Below are 18,647 nucleotides of genomic sequence, written 5' to 3' on the forward strand. Positions count from 1 at the left end.
CTTGGGCCCACCTGGAGGCTGCCTCAGGCTGCTCCCCTCTCAGCCCCAGAGCCATAGACTAGTAAATGCAGTGACCAAGCTTTTGTGAACTCCTAAGGTGTTTTCTCTCCGTGTACAAATGTATATGTTGTGTCTCAATATTGTGCTTAAATAAAAACGACATTTTCAGACAACTCTGGTCCTAGTGTCTGCTGGACTTGGACGATGGGGCGTGGCCACCGGCCGGGGCTGCGGGGTTCAGCGAGGGGTGAGAAGGGACAGTGCAAAGGCTACATCTGGCCGCCCTGTGGCTGGCCAGGCCCTCACCCCCAGGGCCGGCCCTTCCCCCCCCAAAGTCTCGCTCTTGTGCCTGCGCTTGCATTTTCCCTTCAGAACTTGCGGGCTGGCGGGTAGGGAGGGGTCTGGCGTCTTTTTTGAATCCCTCCCACCCCACAGCTCCGCTTCTGGGGCCTCACTGTTCTCACCTGGGCCAGCGAGCGCCGGCGGGTCACGCGGTCTTTGCGTTCAGGTCGGAGGCCACGTCCGGCGGCAGCACCTGAAGCACCTGAAGCACTCGGCGGGGCGGGGCGGTGGCCGGGGGCGGGGCGGGCGGCCGGGGCGGAGCAGTGTGCGGGGCGGGGCGGGGCGGGAGGCCGGGGGCGGGGCAGGTGGCTGGGGGGCGGGGCGGCGGCCGGGGGGCGGGGCTGGTGGCTGGTGGCGGGGCGGTGGCCGGGGGGCGGGGCGGGGCGGGGCGGGGCGGCGCTGCACTCCCGGCGGGCGGCGCTGGGGGCGCTGCGGCGTCCGGCCCGGCCAAGCTGCACTCCCGGCGGGCGGCGCGGGGGGCGCTGCGGCGCGGGCGGCGCTGCCGGCCGCTCGGGTCCGGCCGGAACCCGGTGCCGGGAACCCGGAAGCGCCGGTGCGGGCGCTGGGTGGCCGGGATGGCGGGGCCCGGCTGGGGCCCCCCGCGGCTGGACGGCTTCATCCTCACCGAGCGCCTGGGCAGCGGCACGTACGCCACGGTGTACAAGGCCTACGCCAAGGTGGGGGCGTCCCCACGGCGCGCCGCGCGAGCCGGGAATTGGGGCTCGGGGGGCAGGTGGGCGCGCCTGGGCGCCGAGGGGGCGCGAGAGCCGGCGTGCGAGCGGCCGGGGACCCCGAGCTGCAGGACTCTGCCCAGGCTGCCGGGGAGGGGGCGCCGGTGCCGCCCGGTGCCTGAAGAGCAGACGCCCGGCGCGCCCCTCGCCCGCCTGGAGAGCCGCGGGGACCTCGGGGGCGGCGTGTCGGTGGCGCGGGGATAGGGTCCGACGGGGAAGCCCCGGGCGGGCGGGGGGAGCCCGGGTCACGGGTCTCCACGGCCAGCCTAGTCGGGCAGCCACCCCGGCGGGCTGGAACCCCGACGGGCTTGCTTTTCCCGGGGCGCTCCGGAATGCAGTGACGTGGGTTCTGGAAGAGAGGGCTGGAGCCCAGCAGCCTGGGTCGGGAAGCCGGGATCCCTCGGTGGCATGGGAAGAGCAAGCTGGGATACCTGGATGCACCTGTGATGGGCAGGCCCAGTGAGAGGTAGAGGGTCAGAGGTGACCTGGGCTCTTCTGGTCAGGCATGAGTCTTGGCCCCCTCAAGACAGAGCCCTCAAATCTGTCGGCACAGAAGGACACTCGAGAGGTGGTAGCCATAAAGTGCGTGGCCAAGAAGAGTCTCAACAAGGCATCCGTGGAAAACCTCCTGACAGAGATTGAGATCCTCAAGGGCATTCGACACCCCCACATTGTACACCTGAAAGATTTCCAGGTAATGGCCTGGTGTGTGGCCACCCCCATAGGGGGCTGGAAAAGGGACACTGTCTTCAAGCTGCCTCTCCACTTGTACTGCAGTGGGACAGTGACAACATCTATCTCATCATGGAGTTCTGTGCAGGGGGAGACCTGTCTCGCTTCATCCACACACGCAGGATTCTTCCTGAGAAGGTGGCTCGCATCTTCATGCAGCAGTTGGGTAAGCGCCTCTGCCCCAGCCTGGCACCCCTTCCCATGATTTCTGCCCTCCCACTGTGCTCCTGGCCCAGGCTTAGAACCCTGGCACTCACTATGTAGTTGCCCACTATGCTGAGCCTGGATTTTGAGGGCCATCGTGCCCGTGGCTAAAGGGCTGTGAGAGACAGAGAGTATCACCCACCTGTGAGGAGGCCAGGCTTCCACATGTGGATTTTATTTTATTTTATTTTTTCAAAGATTTATTTATTTAGGGCCTCCCTGGTGGCACAGCGGTTGAGCGCTGGGTTGCGAAGCTGCCCGCAGCCTCTGTGGCACCGGTTCGATCCCCAGCTGCTCCCCGGCCACCGGAGGAGGGTCCCACATGGCGTGCAGACCTCTCCTGCCGCCCGCTGCTCCCCTCAGCAGTGTACTTCGGTCCTTCTGCCTGCTCTGCTCCCTGCTCTGGTTCTGGTGTATTCTCTCTCCCTTCTGCGCTTCTGACTGTACCCAGCGCTTGTATAAATAAATAAATATATATAAGTCCTTTTTTTTTTAAAAAAAAGAAATTGTTTATTTATTTATGCAAGCGCTGGGTACAGTCAGAAGCGCGGGAGGGTGAGAGAATTCACCAGAGCCAGAGTGGGGAACAGAGCAGGCAGACTGATGAAATACACTGCTGAGGGGAGCAGCAGGCGAGGCAGGAGAGGTCTGCGTGCCATGTGGGACCCTTGCCAGCGGCCGGGAATCGAACTGGCGCTGCAGAAGCTGCGGAAAGCTTCGCAGCCCAGCGCTCAACCACTGTGCCACCAGGGAGGCCCCACATATGGATTTTAATATAAGAAACTCACAGGGGCCTCCCCGGTGGTACAGCGGTTGAGCGCTGAGTTGCGAAGCTGCCCGCAGCCTCTGCAGTGCTGGTTCGATCCCCGGCTGCTCCCCGGCCACCGAAGGAGGGTCCCACATGGCGCGCAGACCTCTCCTGCCGCCCGCTGCTCCCCTCAGCAGTGTACTTCGGTCCTTCTGCCTGCTCTGCTCCCCGCTCTGGCTCTGGTGAATTCTCTCACCCTCCCGCGCTGCTGACTGTACCCAGTGCTTGTATAAATAAATAAATAAATAAATCTTTTTTTTTAAAAAAAAAAAAAAAAGAAAGAAACTCACAGGACATTCCAGGGCCCATGGATAGAACACATGCAATTTGCCAAGGAAAAGAGCAGGAGCCTAAAGGGCTGTATCGAGAGAGGCTTCCTGGAGGAGAGGGGATTTGTGAATGGGCCTGACGGGGAAGGAGGGTCCTCAGGATTGGAAGCAAATTTTTCAAGTGGCAGGAGCCTGGTACTTGGATGTGAAGCATTCAGTCGACCGGGTGGGCCAGAACTGGGGTGGTGCCAATTTGAAGAGGCAGATGAAAGGCTGGGAGGTGAGGGGCAGGTGGAAGAGGCCTCCCCTGACCTTTCCCTGCATGGGTCCTTCCCAGCCAGTGCCCTGCAGTTTCTGCACGAACGGAACATCTCTCACCTGGATCTGAAGCCACAGAACATTCTGTTGAGCTCCTTGGAGAAACCCCACCTTAAACTGGCAGGTGTGAGTCTGAATCAGCAGGGGTGAGGCCGGGAGAGTGTGTGTGCAGTGCTCCCTCTGCCTGGGCTCACTCGGCAGCCGGCTTCTCATGGCGCCGCTGTTGAGTCATTATGTGGTGACAGGCTGGGAGATCGGGACTGGGCCTTGTAACACCAGAAGCCGGTCCTGTCTCGGGTGCCCCACACTTGACTGGAGCAGCACAGTGGATGGGGGGCGGGCACAGTGTCCCCAGACCTGGGGCGACTCTGACTCAGTCTGTGGCGGTGTGGGAGGGTGTGAGGCGAGGGACGGGCCGTGGGGCCCCTGAGAATGTGGACATGAAGGGACTTGAGGCTGAGGCCAGGGGCTGGGTGCAGCCTGAGTTCGGGGGGACAGAGGGCGGTGCCAACCCCGAGTGGCCCGCATCCTCGCAGTGGGGGGGCTTCCTGGGCAGAGGTGTCTGATGGGGCGCTGCAGGGCGTGTAGGACTTGTGTCTCCTGGGGACGCTGTCAGGGGTGCGCGCTCGTCAGGCGGCTGCTGAGAGAAACAGCGTGAGCGGCGTGGGAGCGTGGCAGAGGCGGAGGAGCCCTGCCCTGGGGCCCGGGAGCAGCAGCTGCATTGCGAGCCACGCTGCCTGCTGCCCCTCTTGCCCGCAGACTTCGGTTTCGCACAGCACATGTCCCCCTGGGACGAGAAGCACGTGCTCCGGGGCTCCCCTCTCTACATGGCCCCCGAGATGGTGTGTCGGCGGCAGTACGACGCCCGGGTGGACCTCTGGTCCGTGGGTGTCATCCTGTATGGTGAGAGCTCCTTCCCGGCCGCTCCTGAAGGCTTCAACAACACCGGCGCTGCCGGCCCGGAGCCCCGGCTCGGAGGGTGTCAGGCGCCCTCCCCGGGGGTGGGCCGGGCCAGGCCGGACCCTGTCCCCGCCCAGCCTGCCCTCTGCCTCCCTTCCACAGAAGCCCTCTTCGGGCAGCCCCCCTTCGCCTCCAGGTCGTTCTCAGAGCTGGAAGAGAAGATCCGGAGCAGCCGGGCTGTGGAGGTGGGTGCAGCCCCGCGGGGCCCTGGTATTGCAGGGAGAGGGCGTCAGGGTCGCTGCTGCCCACACAGTTGGGAATGTGGGTGGTAGCCCACCCTAGGGTGCTGGGCACGCTCCAGGCTGGCGGTCTGACTCCACTCAGTGCCAGGGACCCAGACAGCCGCAGCAGGGCCAAAGGCCTTCCCCACGGGTGTTGTGCAGACCCCTCGAGCCCCAGGGAGCGTGCCGGGGCAGCCCTGGCCCAGCCTTCTCCGGGCTTGATCCGGGGGTGAAGAAGGGCCCGTGGAGGAGGCTCCACAGAGCTGAGGGGCCCAGGAGGGTGCGCACAGCAGCCTGGGGGAGCATGGCCCTCCATTGCCCCGTCCCCTAGACCCTTCGCTTCTCCTTCTGGGTCTCAGATTCCCCACTCATTGAAGGCGTCCTTCCGGGGCATCCCAGGACAGGGTGATCCTGACAGGCCTCGAGAGGTGAGGGCTGAGGTTCTAGGGCCCGCAGCCATCTGAGCCCGGCCCTCCCCCTCCCCGCAGCTCCCGCTGCAGCCCCTGCTCTCTCGAGATTGCCGTGACCTGCTGAAGCGGCTCCTGGAGCGAGACCCCGGCCGCCGCATCTCCTTCCAGGACTTCTTTGCCCACCCCTGGGTGGACCTGGAGCACATGCCCAGTGGGGACAGCCTGGCACAAGCTGTGAGCAGGCCAGGGGGGTGAGGCGGGGCGAGGGTGGTCTCATCTACTCCAACAGGAGGCAGAGAAGGGGTGTAGGGAGCCTGCTTGTCCCTGGGCATGGGGGTGGGCTTGACTCCTGTTCTGCCTGTCCCCAGACCGCCTTGGTGGTGCAGGCAGTGAAGAAGGACCAGGAAGGCGACGCCGCGGCTGCCTTATCTCTCTACTGCAAGGCGCTGGACTTCTTTGTGCCTGCCCTACACTGTGAGTGCCAGCCCTGCCCAGAGCCCCGGGGTGCAGCAGGGTGGGTCAGCGGTAGCTGCCGTGGCTGGGTTCCAGAAGACACTCCCCATCCGGGATGTATGGGAGATAAGGCAGAGGGTAAATCTGGGACTTTGTGCTCTCCGGAGAGTTCTCGAGGCTTTGGTGGGGGGCAGAGGGCCCCTGCCTCAGCTTCCCTGTAGAAACCCCCGTTTTCCACAGATGAGGTGGACGCCCAGCGGAAGGAAGCAATCAAGGCCAAGGTGAATGAGCGAGCGCCCGCTTGCGGAAATGGGTGAGGGGCCCCTGGGGCGCCCACTTGTGGAAATGGGTGAGGGGCCCCGGGGCCCCGGGATTGGCTCCCAGACCTGGAACTTTCTCTCTGGGAAGGGGCCACTGGGGCCAACCTCGGGTGGCCCCTGACAGTCCATCTTGGGGCAGCCACTAGGACGAGAGGGAGAACTTGGGGTCGGAGCTGGTGAGGGAGATGGGTGAGGGGCTGCTGCACCTCAGCCCCCCACTCCTTGCAGGTGGGGCAGTATGTGTCCCGGGCTGAGGAGCTCAAGGCCATCGTCTCCTCTTCCAGTCAGGCCCTGCTGGGGCAGGGAGCCTCTGCTCGAGACTTGCTCAAAGGTAAGCCCACTTGCTGGCTGATTGCAGGCTCTCCAGTAGCTTCCCTCCCAAGAGGGAGGTATGTTTGGGGAGGCTCCCCCAGATCAAATAGAAAGGACGCCCCTCATGTCCTTTGCCTTCTCATCCCAGAGATGGCCCGAGACAAGCCACGCCTCCTCGCTGCCCTGGAAGTGGCTTCGGCTGCCACGGCCAAGGTTTGTGCCCTGCGGGATGGGTCCAGGTCGGGCAGGCAGGACCCTGGCCATGGTCCTAAGTGACCCGCTGTGCGTGTGGCTGCAGGAGGAGGAAGCTGGTGGGGAGCAGGACGCCCTGGTCCTGTACCAGCATGTGCTGGGGGAGCTGCTGCTGCTGCTGGCAGGTGAGACCCCCCTCATCATCCCACTCCCTGCAGCCCTTGGCCACCCTGTCCTCACTACCTGCCCTCTCTTTGCAGCGGAGCCCCCAGGCCGGAGGCGGGAGCTGCTTCATACTGAGGTGCCTGGGAGCGGGGTGGAGGGGCTGGGGCTTATTTTCTTCCCCTTCACCCTCCTCCCATCTGGGGATCCTCAGGTTCCTTTAGGGTGTCGTAGGTCTGCCCCAGACTTGGTAAGTGGTTGCCCGTGTGCTCCATTGGCACTCTGGTGCCCGGGTCAGGGACAGGCAACCACCTAACAACAGAAGGTTGCTGGGCTGCTGCAGTTGGGAAGGCTTCCTGGAGGAGTAAGTGGATAAAGAAGTCAGAGCAGTTGTTGAGTGGAAAGGGGTTCTGGGGTGCATCAGGAATGAGGAGGCTCTCATGTACTCACGGGCCTGTCTTCCCTTGGCAGGTTCAGAACCTCATGGCTCGAGCTGAATACCTGAAGGAGCAGATTAAGGTGGGTGCCCAGGGGCCCATGGGTGCTGTCCCTCTGCCTATGGCTTCCTGCCCCTGCTCTAGCTCTTGCGTGCCTCGCTCTTCAGTCTCCACCTGAAGGCCTGTCGGTCCTGTCTCCTCTTTCACTCTCAGTTGGGCCTACCTCTGGCTGCCTCTCACCCTTTGTGCTGCCTTTATGTCCTTTAGATGAGGGATTCTCACTGGGGAGCCGAGGCCTTGGATAAAGAAGGGATGTTGGAGTCTGTTCGCAGCTGTGAGTTCTGCCCTGAGGCCTGATCCTTTATCCAAGGGGGGCTGGGACAGCCCTAGATTCGCCCTCTTTTGCCTGAAAGCTGAGACAACCCTCCCCTCCCCCTCTACAGCTTGTACTCTCCAGTGACCCCGGAAAGATGACTGGACACCCCATCTAGAGTTAGGGGAGCATAACCCAGGCTGACGTCCAGGATTCTTTGGTCCTCTGCAAAGCAGGCTTCCTGGGTGGGCCACTATAGCCCCCACATTTTAAGCTCTCTAGCCCCCCTCAGAATGCTCTCCAGTCCCCAAAGTGCTGAAGACTGATGTCATCTTCTGGAAGCACTGGGCCTGGGCCCCGAGCACGGTGTGGATGTTTAAGCCCAGACTCTGGAAAGATGATTCTTAAATATGACTTTTTTTTTTGGTGGCTGCTGGGTCTGGAGCCTGTTGAGTGGAGGCATGAAAATCCTGGCTTTGCTCTGAGAGGAGGACAAGGTTCTTTCTTGGCCCTCCCTGCCAGCAGGCAGCTGTCCTCCCTGGGAAACCTTACTGCCGCTCACCTCCTGTGCACTGGAATGAGATACCCCGAGACCCCTCAGGGATGACCCCACCCTACAGAACTCCAGTCTTCCTGGGAATGACCACCCCCACCCTCACTGTGTTAAGATAATCCTTGAAGCATGAAAATAATGTACTTTGTACTGTGGCGAGTGGGGCAAATATGAGAAACTCACACCTTGTTCCTGCCCGGGCACAAGGGGAAGGGGGGTGGCCTCAGTCCTCATCCTTCTCCCTCCATCCTTCTTCCGTCAACACCCCTTCCTTGTCAAAAAACTGGTTCTGGCCTGGGAGGAAGAAGCATGTGGCTACCTGACCCCTTGGGCTTCGGGGGACCCAACAATCAAGGAGACCCTGTTCTCAGTCTCACACTGCCGCTACCCATGCGACTCCCCCCCCCATCTCTCCAGGGGGGCTGCTAACAGCACCCCCCGCCCCTGCATGTACAAACACACGGGCCCTGGAGAGGAATGTATGCCTGGAATTATTGGGGGGGTTTCTTTATAAAAAAAATCAGAGGGTGTTGATCATTTCTAGCCCTTTTGCCCTTAAAAGCCTCTGTGGAGCCAGTAACCTATCTCCCTTCGGGGGGCTGGGTGTAAAGAATGTATATAATTCATTGTTTCACTATTAAATTATTTTCTGAAACTGCTTCTTTTCCTGCCTTAGAAAAACAGGCTAGGTAGCCTCTGTTGGCGGGGGCTAGAGGAAAAGCTGGGGTACCTGGGGGAGACCTCTGCCTCTTGCCTTCAGCTTCTGGGGTACCAGGGGAGTCAGGCTGCCTGCAAAACCTGTGGGACTGGGCAGGGCAGGCCCAAGAGCCTAGACGGGCCTTCCTGTCTGCACCTGGACCGGGCTGAGCGCAGACGCAGGAGTGACATGCTCTGCTCCAGGCCGCACACTCCCCGCCCAGGCAGGCCCCGGCCAGAGCGGGCAGAGAATCAGATTGGAGAAAGGGCATCCTCTTGGGTGCCATGTGCTCATGCCCAGCCCCCCAGGACTCCCAGCCAGGGCTCATTTCCAGCAGGCTCTTCTCCCTGCCACCACGCCTAGGTCTGTCTGGACAGCACTCAGAGCGTCTTTGGGGACTTGGGGAGGGGGCGCACCCAAGAGCAGCCACCCAGGCAGCAGTTCCCAGATGGAGACTCTTGCAGACTGAGACTCTCAGCCTTCTTTAGAGGCCTTCCAAAGGCAGGCACTTCGCGGAAGCCTTGGCGCGGCCACTGGGGGGCAGTGTAGGCCAGAGGGCCCGAGGGCAGGCGGGGCGGGCTCTGCCTTTTAACCATGAAACGGGCCCGCGGGTTGGCCTGTTTCCTGGTAAAGTGAGGGTGACAACTAAGTGCCCTGTGGAAACGCGGGAGGGTTGAGTTCCTGCAGGAGCGCCTGACCCGGCGCGAGCATTCCACACAATGTCCTTTTCAGGTTGGGACTCGGGTCTGTATTATTTTAGAAAGGGCCGGACAGAAAGCCCCAATGGGTAAAATGAGGCAAGGAAGGAGGGCGAGGGCGCTGCGTGCAGCTGGCCGAGCGGGTGGCGGGTGGCGGGAGGGGCCTGGGGTGAGCAAGGCCTGACTGCATAGGCCTTGCTCGCAGACCCGTGTTGGTGAGGCCCGCGCTGCCCTCTGAAGCCAGGGCCTGAGATTGTCACATGTGGAGGGGGAGGAGCGGCCCCCAGGGGGCTGCGGACGGGGAGGAGGCAGGCGGTCCTCTTCCTGCGGTCCAGAGACCTAAGGGAACAGCTCATCTGCTTAAATATGTTTCTTCTTCCCAGGGGTGAATGTTGTTTCCCAGCAATGACTGTGCACTTTACCCTGCCCGCTCCTCTGTCTGCCGCTCAGTCCCCCAAAACTACAGCCAGCACTGGGCCGAGTGGGGAGGAGTATCAGAGCCTGGACCTTTTCTGTCTCCCAAAGGGACGCCCTGGGGGAAGCAGGTTGGCCTCTGGAGCAGATTGAGGGGATTTAGGTGTCCCTGTGCCCAGCCTGCGCCTTCTTTCACTAACTGGAAAGATGAGGAAGGACCTAGAACCTCGGTTGCTATGGGAGGCCCTAGAAGGACTCTGTCCCCAAAGGTTGTCATCCCAGCCCTCCCACAGAGGAAGATGCCAGGCTGGGGAGGGAAGCACCCAAAGACCACTTTCCCCAGACTAGCTCACACCCATCCCTGCATGCTGGCAGTCCCAGGACACACAGTGCGCAGCCACACACACTGAGGCCATGTGCAAACGTGCAAGCCCTAAACCCACGCAGACCCCGCAGGCCTACTCCTGACTGCACACCGCGGGTATGGCTCCTGCTGCGTCAGGTCAGGGCAGCCTCAACCTTGCTGCCCCCCAGCCCAACCCACCCTGGCTCCTTGGCTGTGCTGAGACCTCACTTCTGTGGGCAGGCCTTGGCCAGTAGCAGCCAGTTAGGGTTAGAGACAGGGAGGCTGATTCTCTGGCTCCCCACCCCCACTCCTGCCTCAGGCAGCAGCTGGGTCACTAGGCACTGCCAGCAGCTCAGGCTCAGCCAATAACAAGCTTGGGGCATTTAAGGGGGACCATCTGGCTCTTGGGCGAAAGGTCCCCGAATGAACTCCGAGCCCCTCTCCACTGCCGCAGGAAAGGGAACTGGGCCCGAGCTGTCTGGAGGCAGGAGGCGGGGGCTGGGCAGAGACCAGGGCTCACACCAATCTCCCTGAAACCCCATTTCTGGGGCTGGAGGGTGGGGTGAGAGGGAGCAGCCTAGCCCTCTCTCTGAAAGTGTGGGGGGCGGGAAGGCTGCCTCCTCACCTCTCACCGTCACTGTCAGACTGAGTACGAAGGTGCAAGGAAGGCAGGCGGCAAGGAGGCCAGGAGGGCGAGGGCCACGAGAGGCGGGGCCTTCCTCCAAACGCGGTGCCCTAACGGTGGGGCTTTAGTTCCTATGGGAGGGAAGTTCCAGGGGCAAGTGGCTTGCATTGTGGTGGCACCCGATGGGTGGAGCAGTCACCAAGCAGTGACCCCGGGCATGGTAGGCGGCCCCAGGACTTGGGGGGGGGGGCAGGCACAGAGCCAGGCTCACCCCCTGCTGAGGGCATAGGACAGGTATGAGGCAGAGGGGACACCAATGAGAGGAACATGGCCTGCAGAAGCGTTGGGGAGGGAGGCAGGCACAGCATGGCTGCAGCGCTTGGAGACCCTCAGCTTGCCCACCTTGCCCATCTCTGCCGGAGCCCCAGAGCTGGCTCCTTCTGTCCCAGAGCCACCGCCCCTCTTTCCAGACGTGCAGATAGGTCAGAGTTCTTGGGGTTCCCAGGCTGTGAGGAGGGAACCATCGTTGGGGCTCAGCACCCTCCTGATCCTGGGCCTCAACCCCCGTTTTGTGAGGATTCAGTGAGTGCTAATGTCCCCTACAGAGCCCCCTCCACCTTTTGCTCTTGGGCCTGCAAACCACTGAGGGGAAAGGGCCTGTCCAGTCCCATCAGGCAGAGGCCCCTGGGGGTGCAGTGCTGACATAGGCCTTGCTGACGCTGCTCGGGAGGCCCACTGCCCCCCTACCCAGGGGGACAAGACTCCTGTCTCCTCCAGCTCCAGGAAGGTCCAGCGGTAGCCCAGGGGAAGCCTAGGAGCTGTGCAGAGACCCAGGCCCCATGTCCTTTCCCGCAGGTGCTCAGGAGACACCCCCCTCCCCAACTGTGTAACAACCAGGCCACAGCGCCCTGCCCCCTCCCCATACCATACTGCTCACCGCACAGGTTTTATGTTCCTTGCTCTATTTTATAAAAGAGGCTTAATGGAAACTTTGTCCTTGAAACCAAACCCTCATATGACTGTTTTGCCTGTAAATCTTGGCTGGCTGCCCCTCATTCTGAAGCCAACAATGGCTGGTGGGGGGTAGTGGGGGGTACCTACAGCCCATTTTTCCTGCTTACACTGCAGGGGGCCTGCTTGTGGAGCCTCCTGGTTGGTTTCCTGGATCCCCCACAGGTGAACAGGGTGAGAATTGGGCTCACTGTATTTTCTTTAAAGCTTTGTATTTTTTTTAATTAAAGATTTGTTAATTTTTATTCAAGAACCAGGGTACAGGCCAGATGCACAGGAGGGTGAGGGGATTCACCGGAGACAGAGTGGGGAGCAGAACAGGCAGATCTACTGAAACCCACTGCTGAGAGGAGCAGCTGGGAGACAGGAGAGGTCTGCTGCGCCATGTGGGATTCTCACCAGCCGGCCGGGATCGAACCGGTGCTGCAGAGGCTGCGGGCAGCTTCACAGTGTAGCGCTCAACCACCTGTGCCACCAGGGAGGCCCTCACTGTATTTTTTTAAGGAGTGAGTGACCATGTTTTGATGTGGCCTATCATCATTGGACACATGAGTTATTTTTGGAGGGGGGTCCTTTATCTTATAGGGGAAAACAGGCTTGGGGAAGAGCCAGCAGCACCAGGGCTGGAACCTACAATGGTTCCCTCCTCACAGGAACCCCAAGGAGCTCTGACCTGTCTGCGCATCTCTGGAAAGAAGTGGGGGTAGTGGCTCTGGGACAGAAGGAGCCAACTCTGGGGTGGGCAAGGCAGGTGGGCAAGGCAGGTCCCTAAGCTCTGCAGCCATCATGTGCTCGCCTCTCCTTTTTGCTACAACATCCATGCTCCGGGAGAGGAGAGGGCATGGGCACAGGTGCTAGAAACAGCAGTGCATGAGCGGGACCCCTCAGGGTCCTCAGTGAGGGGTCTAGAGGAGTGCCTTCCCAGATGCATCCCCATCCAACTGGTTGCCACATGCTCCTTGGGCCTAGGGTGGCCCTGGCGCTCCATTAGTCCCAGGGCCCGGAGAGAGTGGAGCTTGAACATCTTCTAGATTCTGGAGCACCCATGAAGTAGGTAAGAAGGTTAAGGATACTCCTGCAAAGGCAGGGTTGCAGGGAGGGGCTGTGAACCCCAAGGCTGTGAACCGCAAATCTCCGTAAAAGTGGGAAGATAGATACAACGTTTGAAATTTTTATTTTTCACTGAGCTGAGAAAGGAGACCAAGCTCTGGAACCCAGAGAGAGCTCTATGAGAACGGAACAGAAATTGCCTGGGCTTGGGCCGAGACCAGGCCGGGAGCCGCCAGCCTTGCCCTTGGCACTCAGCCCTCACCCAGCATAGCTCAGCTCCCAGGAGCCAGAGTCTGCAGCACAGTGGCAGTTGCTTGAGGCCACAGCTGCAGCTGCTGTCCTGCCCAAGGAGGGGCGAGGGGCTGGCTCCGAGGGCCAAGAAGGACCAGCTTGAGTCTTAGAAATCCCCAGAGCATCCCCATTTTATTTTATTTTATTTTATTTTTAATAGAGGCATGCTTTATTTATTTGTTTGCTGGTTTGTTTGTTTTGTTTATACATGCACTGGGTACAGTCAGAAGCGCGGGAGGGTGAGAGAATTCACCAGAGCCAGAGCGGGGAGCAGAGCAGGCAAGAGGGACCAAAGTACACTGCCGAGGGGAGCAGCGGGCGGGCGGCAGGAGAGGTCTGCGCGCCATGTGGGACCCTCCTCCGGTGGCCGGGGAGCAGCCGGGGATCGAACCTGCGCCGCAGAGGCCGCGGGCAGCTTCGCAACCCAGCGCTCAACCGCTGCGCCACTGGGGAGGCCCAGAGCATCCCCATTTTAGAGATGATGAAACGAGGCCCAGAAGGGACAGTCTTGGAGACGCAAATTCTCGGCATCCTGTATGCTGAGGGTGCCTGCCCGGAGTCCCCACTGAGCACATTTGAGTGGTGGTGTCTAGGGGAGCAAGGCATCCAGGGGGGCTGGCTGCTTGGCTGTGCCTGTGCTGCTGGGACACACCTGTGGTAAACCCCGACACACCAGGCTTTCTCCATCTCTCTGTGTCTCATGTGCGGAACTTGTGGCCATGGCCAGGGAGAGACAGGTCTATTCCTATAATCGAAGGAAGCCCCCACGCCCTCCAGTGCTGAGCAGGGAGGATGGGTCCTCACAAGTAAGGAGAAGGAGAAAGCAGAAGGCAAGCTTAGGTCCTACATGGGAAGGGTCCTGGGACTCTCGTGGCACAGGGGAAGCAAAGCCAAGGTGGGGCAGTGGTCCCTGGGAGGGAGCTACGCTCTAGCCCTCAGGTGGGCCCAGCCCCCCAGTCACCCTGGCAGACAACCCCCGGAGGATGGTCACATGAGGTGGCACTTCTCTGCTGATTGCTTGAGGTCCCCCAGTGTGTTCTGGGCCTTGTCCCTGAGTGAGCCGAGGTCCAAGCCAGGGAGGCTGGCCAGCTGCCCCAGCACCGAGGCCCTTTCTTCCTCCTCCTCCGTGTCCTCGGCCACCATCTTAGCTAGTTCCGGGGGCAGCTCCACATCTCCACCTGCCGTCTGGATCTGGCTCTCGTCTGTCTCGTTCTAAAGGGAAGCGGGGCGGGAATAGTTGAGGTTGGAGGTCCGCGAAGACCCAGTGTCTAGTGGGCGGGGAGGAGGCCTAGACCAGGCTCCAGGTCCCTAGATTCTTTTTTTTTTTAATATTTATTTATGCATACAAGAGCTGGGGTACAGGCCAGAGATGTGGGGGTGAGAGGATTCACCAGAGACAGAGCGGGGAACAGAACAGGCAGACTGACTGAAATACACTGCTGAGGGGAGCAGAGGGTGAGTCAGGAGAGGTCTGCCGTGCCATGTGGGTTGCTCCCTGGCTGGCCGGGGATTGAACTCACGGTGCAGTGGCTGCCAATAGCTGAATAGCGCTGTCTTTAACTCCTGCGCCACCAGGGAGGGCCGATCAAGTCCCTATTATATGGCTGACACGAGCTGAGTACTTTCATTCTCAAGAACCCCGTGAGACAGGTTTTTTTTTTTAAATCTCCATTTTACAAATAAGGAAGTTGAACCTCTGGTAACTTAAGTAACTTTCCCAAAGTCACGCAACAAGCAAGTGGGGGTTAGAGCTAAATGACGTCACCAACAATTTTGCTCTCTTTGTCCAATACCTACAGATGGTCATTGTACTTCACTGTGCCTCTGGGGAGCCCGAGGCCTTCCACTTCACACAGCCAAGTCTTTCCCCTTCTGCCAGACTCAGCGTCTCTGACACGCAGGGTGTAAGCATTTGAGGAACGACTCCATTCCCTGCTTCGCTCTGTAACTGCAGAAAGGCCAACTTTCTGGACCCGCCTTCTCTTTATGGGGCTTCTAAAAGTCTGCAGCCCCGGGGGAGTGAGAGGCAGAAGGAGCTCAGCACACATCTGTTGCGTGAGTGGGTGTGATGTGTGCACAGGTCAGGGGTGCTACGGCCTGGCCCTGCACTTCTGCTCCCCCTCAGAGTCTAGCGCGGTCCAGGGCACACTCTAGTAGTGGGAGTGGCTGGTGCCTCAGTTCCCTCCTTAGGCAACTGAAATAGAGCGCTTCATGCAGAAGCACATGCTGCCGCAGGGGCGGGGTGGGGGTGGTGGGGGAGGGCACCCTCCTGGCAGCTCAAGCAACCAAGGGAGGACTTTGCCCTCTGCAGGCGGGCTCCTTACCCTGGAAGGCAGCCAGGGCTCCAGGAGCAAGAGCAGGCTCACGCTCATTCTCACACTCTCATGCTGGAGCGCCCCACTTGCTGGCTGTGTGGCCTCCGCTGAGCCCTGTAACCTCTCCAGACCTCACTTCCCTTGGGCAAAACCTGCCCAGCAGTGTTAGTGGGGGCCTGGAGGGCCTGGAGGGCCAAGTGCCTGGCACACAGGGTGTGCTGCCTTCTCACCCACAACCCTCCCCCCTCCCACTTCCTGAGTATTCAGAAGCCCCAAGGGTATTCACCCCTGCTGCAAAATTAGCAGCCTTTACCCCTTGATCTCCTTGGACTTGCCCCAGGGCTGGAGGGATGGCCAGAGGGTGTGAAGGAGAGAAGGGACTGGACTGGCTCCAGAAATACAAACCTATCCGTCTCCAGAGGAAGCGTTTCCCCTCCGCACCAAGCACTGGGTTCTAGCAGATACCAGTTTAACCAGGACCTGAGCTCAGATCCGCAGCGCCACCCCCACCCCCCAAGCTCACCTTGGGCAGCCGGTATTTGTCTCGGAAGTGGCTCCGCAGCGCGGCCCGCTCTGCCTTCCTCTGTGTGAACTGCGCGTCCCGTTCCATCCTGAGGGGGCACCGGGGCGGTCGTTGTGAGGACCAAGAGGCCTGTGTGTCAGGAGGGGGCTTAACCTAGCCTTCGCTGCCTCCCCGTCAGTGCCCCTTGTCCTCTCTGCACCCCCAGCTGGATGGAGCTATGGGGTGGAGGACTCTGTCTCTCTTGTTGGACACTAATATAAGTCCTTTGTGGCCGCCCTGGGGCTTTCTTTTCTCTCCCTAATGGATTGTGTGGTATGGGGGAAATTGTGGGGGACAGACTTGCGTTCACACCCTGGCTCTGCTACCAGTTTCCATAGGTCTTTAGCTAAGTTACTTTCCTCCTTTTGTAAAATGGGGAGCTCTTATGATTCACAAACTGTTATTGGGATTAAGTAAAATAATAATGATTATATGTAATGATTTACCATGTGCCAGGGCTGTGCTAAGCAGTTTTATCTGCATTAAGTAATTTAATCCTCATAAATATATAAGGCATACTGTTTTTTTTCCCTAAGATTGATTTATTTACGCATATGAGAACTGGGGTACAGGTCAGAGGTTGTGGGGGTGGGAGGATTCACCAGAGACAGAGCAGGGAGCAGAACAGGCAGATCTACTGAAATGCACTGCTGAGGGGAGCAATGGATGAATCAGGAGAGGTCTGCTGTGCCATGTGGGTAGCTCCCTGGCTACTGGGGATCACACTCATGCTGCAGAGGCTGTGGATTGCTTCACAGTGTGGTGCTTAACCCCTTGCATCATGAGGGAGGCCCAAGGCATGTTTTTGATTACTATTCCCATTTTACAGAAGAGGAAACTGAAGCACAGAAAGGTTAACTAATTTGCCTGAGATTACTAGCTTAAAAAAAAAAAAAGGAGAATCCAGGCCTCCCTGGTAGCCTAGGGGTTAAAGGCTCAGTGCTATCACTGCTATGACCTGAGTTCAATCCCAGGCCAGGGAGCTAACCCAGATATGGTGCAGCCAACCTCTCCTGTCTCACCCGCTGCTCTCCTTAGGGTGAGATTTCAGTAAATCTTCCTGTTCTGCTTGCTCCCCACTCTGTCTCTGGTGAATCCTCTCACCACCCCCACACCTCTGGCCTATACCCCAGCTCTTCTTCTTCTTTTAAAGATTTATTTATTTATACAAGCATTGGGTACAGTCAGAAGCACGGGAGGGTGAGAGAATTCACCAGAGCCAGAGCAGGGAGCAGAACAGGCAGAAGGACCGAAGTACACTGCTGAGGGGAGCAGCGGGCGGCAGGAGAGGTCTGCGCGCCATGTGGGACCCTCCTCCGGTGGCCGGGGAGCAGACTGGGATCGAACCGGCGCTGCAGAGGCTGCGGGCAGCCTCGCAACCTAGCACTCAATCGCTGTGCCACCAGGGAGGCCCACCCCAGCTCTCCTATGCAAAAAAAATGAAAAGCCTTGATCTGCACCCAAGCAGCCTATCCCTGGAGTCCAGCCCCTTACTCTAGCTGGGCTACCTCCCTCCCTCTGTACTGCCTCACACAAGAAGCCTCAGTATCTGTGAATGCCCCATCTCAGGAGCTGTCTCTTTGATTCCGAGCCCCTCAGCTGCACAGTGTTTCTCAGAGTCTAAAGCTTAGAGAAAGTCCATTTGGAAGACACAGGCTGGAGCCAGATCGGATTAAGGGATTACTGTTTCATCAGAATGCCCGTGCCCCCAACCCATCCCACGCGCCTACCTCCCCTGCCTGCATTCACTCTCAGCCCAAGCGTGAAGCTGCGGCAAGGTCCTGGGTTTGAGAGGGGGTGACCCTGGGGTCAGCCTAGAGGGCACATCGCAGACGCTTACAGAGTCTAGGAGAGCAGAGCAGGGCGGGCTCAGAGTCCGAGACGACCCTAGTGATGGGCAAGGCCATGTTTCGGGAAGTTCGTGGAGCTGGGAAGGGGTCCACTTACTTCTCTTCCACAAGTTGCTTCTGATACTCCTCCTGCTCCTCCCGGTTCATGCCTTGCGCTTCAGCCACAGGCTTGCCCCCGTCCCCCGTGTCCTCTCCGCCCCCCAGGCTCCCGGTGAGAGTCTTCAGCCGGCCACCCACCAGGGTCTTCACCGCAAACGCCATGGCCTCCGCGCGGGCGCTGGGTGAGGACCGGCGGGGACTACTTCAGCACCAGGACCTGCGGACAGCGCCCGCCGCGGCCAGGGCCCGCCCCGCCCCCAGGGCCCGCCCCGCCCCCAGGGCCCGCCCCGCCCCCAGGGCCCGCCCCGCCCCCGTCCCCAGGGCCCGACCCCTCCCCGATCCCAGGGCCCGCTCCGCCCCCCGCCCCCAGGGCCCGCCTCCGCCCCCCGCCCCCAGGACCCGCCCCGCCCCCAGGGCCCGCCCCGCCCCCAGGGCCCGACCCCTCCCCGATCCCAGGGCCCGCTCCGCCCCCCGCCCCCCAGGACCCACCCCGCCCCCTTCCCAGGGCCCGCCCCCAGGACCCGCCCCGCCCCCGCCCCGCCCACAGGGCCCGCCCCCAGGGCCCGCCCCGCCAGCCCCTCCGCGCGGGGGCGGGAAGCGAACACCCGGCTGACCTGCTGGACACGTGCCTGCCCCGGCGCCCGCTCCCCCACGTGCCTCCCGCCATGCCAGGCTGCGGGGCCCTGCTGCCCGGGGATGAGGGCATGCGGGGGTGCCCGGAGGAAGGGACTGAGCTGATGCCTAGAACCCGGCGCTCCTCTCTTCCTTGTCTCCTGGGTCTGGACTTCGGCTGGAGAAAGGGCGCCTAGACACGCCGCTCCTTGCTCCGTGTTGGAGGCAGAATCACACACGGCTGCGGCTGCCTGTCGCGCCCTAGTCTAGGGCTGAAAGCTGTGGAGCATCTGGGCGTTTGACCTCCTTGCGGGCTTGGTGCCCGCTCCTGGGTATCTAC

At 60.6% G+C, this 18,647-nt stretch overlaps 2 protein-coding genes across 3 annotated transcripts; one reads left to right on the plus strand and one right to left on the minus strand.

Annotated features, from left to right (window-relative positions):
• Positions 1 to 917: 917 nt before the first annotated feature.
• ULK3 (unc-51 like kinase 3) lies at positions 918 to 7,334 on the plus strand (the record flags this gene model as incomplete). Of its 2 annotated transcripts, none has more annotated exons than XM_084239980.1 (15): positions 918 to 1,019; positions 1,627 to 1,767; positions 1,851 to 1,971; positions 3,424 to 3,528; positions 4,164 to 4,307; positions 4,467 to 4,549; positions 5,074 to 5,229; positions 5,364 to 5,469; positions 5,689 to 5,729; positions 5,997 to 6,099; positions 6,229 to 6,293; positions 6,379 to 6,457; positions 6,533 to 6,573; positions 6,906 to 6,953; positions 7,139 to 7,334. In XM_084239980.1, 15 exons carry the CDS (start codon positions 918 to 920, stop codon positions 7,226 to 7,228), a joined length of 1,425 nt encoding a protein of 474 aa, XP_084096106.1. In that variant the 3' UTR covers positions 7,229 to 7,334. The 2 variants fall into 2 exon arrangements, with proteins under 2 accessions (XP_084096106.1, XP_084096107.1); XM_084239981.1 differs by having other exon boundaries at positions 6,906 to 6,947.
• Positions 7,335 to 13,856: 6,522 nt separating this feature from the next.
• On the minus strand, positions 13,857 to 17,857 carry CPLX3 (complexin 3; the record flags this gene model as incomplete). The annotated part of the gene is made up of 3 exons (XM_084239459.1): positions 13,857 to 14,081; positions 15,708 to 15,795; positions 17,694 to 17,857. The coding sequence occupies 3 exons, from the start codon at positions 17,855 to 17,857 to the stop codon at positions 13,857 to 13,859; spliced, it is 477 nt and encodes a 158-aa protein (XP_084095585.1).
• Positions 17,858 to 18,647: the final 790 nt, after the last annotated feature.

This window comes from Talpa europaea, assembly GCF_964194135.1.
Source record: "Talpa europaea genome assembly, chromosome: 8".
Lineage (NCBI taxonomy): Eukaryota > Metazoa > Chordata > Mammalia > Eulipotyphla > Talpidae > Talpa > Talpa europaea.